Below are 3,025 nucleotides of genomic sequence, written 5' to 3'. Positions count from 1 at the left end.
CCAAGAGTTGGCGGTGGGTGGTGATGACTAGCTGCCTTCCCTCTAGTTTTACACTGCTAAATTAGGGACGGCTAGCTCAGCCTGAAATCCATAACAAACAAACAAACCCAAAACTTACGTTTTCTTGAAAATTGGAATTATCTGAATGCTTATTAAAACAGTTTACACAGTTTTGTTCTTTAACAAATACTAAGCTAACAGATACATTTCTGTTAATTACGATACATATACACACACACCTCTCAGTACAATGAAAATCATATATACAAAACATCAGAATAAAGAGCTCACAGTTTATTGTCTCTTGGATTCTTTTGATATTTTACAAAATCTTCAAAAATGCGAGACTTCTCTTTGTTGTGCCTTCCAATTGTAACATCATTCTTTAGTAGAGGGGGTAGATGTCCCTTAATAACAACAAAGAAAATAGGTAAATAATACTACTGAATGTCATTTATTATCAAATAAAGCATAACATACAGTGAGTTACTTTCTGATATGTTCGGCTCTGGAGAGGACAAATTTAAATAGTGGGAATACAAACGTGATTTAAATAAAATTATGCAAAATAAAAGTCTGTTAGATTTAGCATCGTTAATTCTAAAAATATTGGGCTCACCGGAACTCGAGTATGTGACTCCCCTAGTCTCACGCCGAGATTGTATCGTCGTTCTTCTTCTTCTCGCACTTTAGCTTCTAGCTCTTGTTTTCGTTGTAAGTGACGTTTAGTCACACGCTCTCGTGCTTCAAGGAAGCTTTCTGACGTTAGGCCTACAAGCCTGTTTTTCCAAGTTGGACTATATTGTAATGAACTGTTGTTCATGCTTACCACCTGGAGATTTATTCAATATAAGAAGGCCCTTCTCTTCAGCTTTATTGACGAAGATAATGTTTCCATTTTCGTCTTCTTACGTTATGGCTAGTTTTTCTCGCATCTATGTCTTGAACAGGTTGATCACACACTGTAATTTCCTGAACTGTTTTTTTTACAGTTAGAAGTATCCCGTAAGCCTACAAAACGCACGTCAGTGAAACTAAATGATACGGTAACCAACAATGTGGAAAAGATGAGTGTTCGCGTTTGGAGTTTTAATTAGCTTGGTAACTGTGTCAGTTATTGATCGTTTTACTACCGTGATTTTGATAAATGTGAATATATAGGATGAGTTAAAAGAAAGTAGACCTGATTAACAACCCAATTTTCTGAAACTAAATACATGATAAGGGGGGGGATATAATTTCGTCGATACTGTGCCACGGCCACATAATACTGAATTAGGCACTTTATCCAGTTAGCATGAATTTAAAAAATGACTCATTTATTGAACCAGTTACCGAGTATGATATTTTCAGTAGCTTTACACACCATAAATGAAGGTTTCCGTAATCCACCTTTCACATTTCTTGTCTGAGAACTAGATAGCTGGGGCTCGAGATATGATTCAAAATCTATATAGAGGACAAAACAATTATCTCTGACAGATAAAGGCCAACCTACTAGTTACTAGACGTACTTTGGATAGTAAATCTAATCATTATTTTATTTTGGCACTTGTTTAAAAAGTTAAAATCATAAATAATATTCAACGTTAAAACTGGTACGCAATTAAAAACATTTTATTTAGGCCTAATCTATGGCCTTCAAAAAGTTGACGAATCTACATGTTTCGACGTTACAACGTCATCTTCAGGAGTGAATTACAAGACAATGTTAAAGTATTTATAATTTGTTAGTAGGTCAATGTGACCTGTATGCTATTTTACATAAATTCACGTTAAACCATTCAAAGGAGATCAATCTATATTCTTGATTCGCCATACCTTTAATCTATTTAATACTACATGATATTTTTATGTTTTATTATTTCTAAGGATTCATGAATATTATTACCTATTATACTTTAAGGTTGAGCTAATATTAGAATGTGAATGTGGAAGTATGTACATTGGTCAGACAAAACGTAATTTAAAATACCGTTTAAATGAGCATAAGGGATATGTAAAAAAACTGAAAATTCACCCATAGCAGAACATGTACAGGAAACACAACACACAATATTATGGGAAAAAACTGTAATATTAGCTCAACCTAAAGTATAATAGGTAATAATATTCGTGAATCCTTAGAAATAATAAAACATAAAAATATCATGTAGTATTAAATAGATTAAAGGTATGGCGAATCAAGAATATAGATTGATCTCCTTTGAGTGGTTTAGCGTGAATTTATGTAAAATAGCATACAGGTCACATTGACCTACTAACAAATTATAAATACTTTAACATTGTCTTGTAATTCACTCCTGAAGATGACGTTGTAACGTCGAAACATGTAGAGTCGTCAACTTTTTGAAGGGCATAGATAGGCCTTAATAAAATGTTTTTAATTGCGTACCAGTTTTAACGTTGAATATTATTTATGATTTTGTAAATCTAATCATTCCAAAACTCTGGAGTGTGTGTGTGTGTTTTTGTAATGTAAAGTTGTTCACTGAGCTATCTGCTCTGTGTTAACCACGAGAATCGATCTGTGGTGAACTTGAGCTTACCACTCAGTTACAGGGGGGGGGACAATTACAAATAGAATAAAATTTTTACTTAAATGGAATATACTTGTGTAATCATCACTACACAATGACCTCATACAACTGTAGTAATAATAAAAATGTCAGTTGTTCCCTCTGTATCGAGATGTGTTTGTTCAGGTTTATTTCTACCAAATACCAGTGGTGTGAAGGTAACGTTTTGATAGTTATGAAACCTAGCAAATATTTCAGTTAAAGCCGTATGTTATGTAGCAAGCGATTGATAACTGAAGTTGTTTCAACTCTCTCAAAGTGGTAAAATATTAATAATGTAAAACTTATCAAACTGAATATTTTTAAAGCGAAGGATTTCAGCAACTTCGTCAAAAAATATGTTGAATATTTTATTTTTATCGAATGACCTACATTTACTGAAGAAGTGGTTATTTCTAGATATTGTGAATGTATTATCAGTTGGTTTTGTGTCTGGGCTTCAACAA

At 33.1% G+C, this 3,025-nt stretch overlaps 1 protein-coding gene across 1 annotated transcript; it reads right to left on the bottom strand.

The window, feature by feature from the left end:
• Positions 1–279: 279 nt before the first annotated feature.
• LOC111088945 lies at positions 280–1,411 on the bottom strand. Its single transcript, XM_022400344.1, has 2 exons — positions 620–1,411; positions 280–407 (listed from the first exon to the last, which is right to left on the bottom strand). Exons 1-2 carry the CDS (start codon positions 821–823, stop codon positions 288–290), a joined length of 324 nt encoding a protein of 107 aa, XP_022256052.1. The 5' UTR covers positions 824–1,411; the 3' UTR covers positions 280–287.
• Between the last annotated feature and the right edge of the window lie 1,614 nt (positions 1,412–3,025).

Source organism: Limulus polyphemus, unplaced genomic scaffold (assembly GCF_000517525.1).
Source record: "Limulus polyphemus unplaced genomic scaffold, Limulus_polyphemus-2.1.2 Scaffold4825, whole genome shotgun sequence".
Taxonomy (NCBI): domain Eukaryota; kingdom Metazoa; phylum Arthropoda; class Merostomata; order Xiphosura; family Limulidae; genus Limulus; species Limulus polyphemus.
This window is presented reverse-complemented; position numbering and strand designations above follow the sequence as displayed.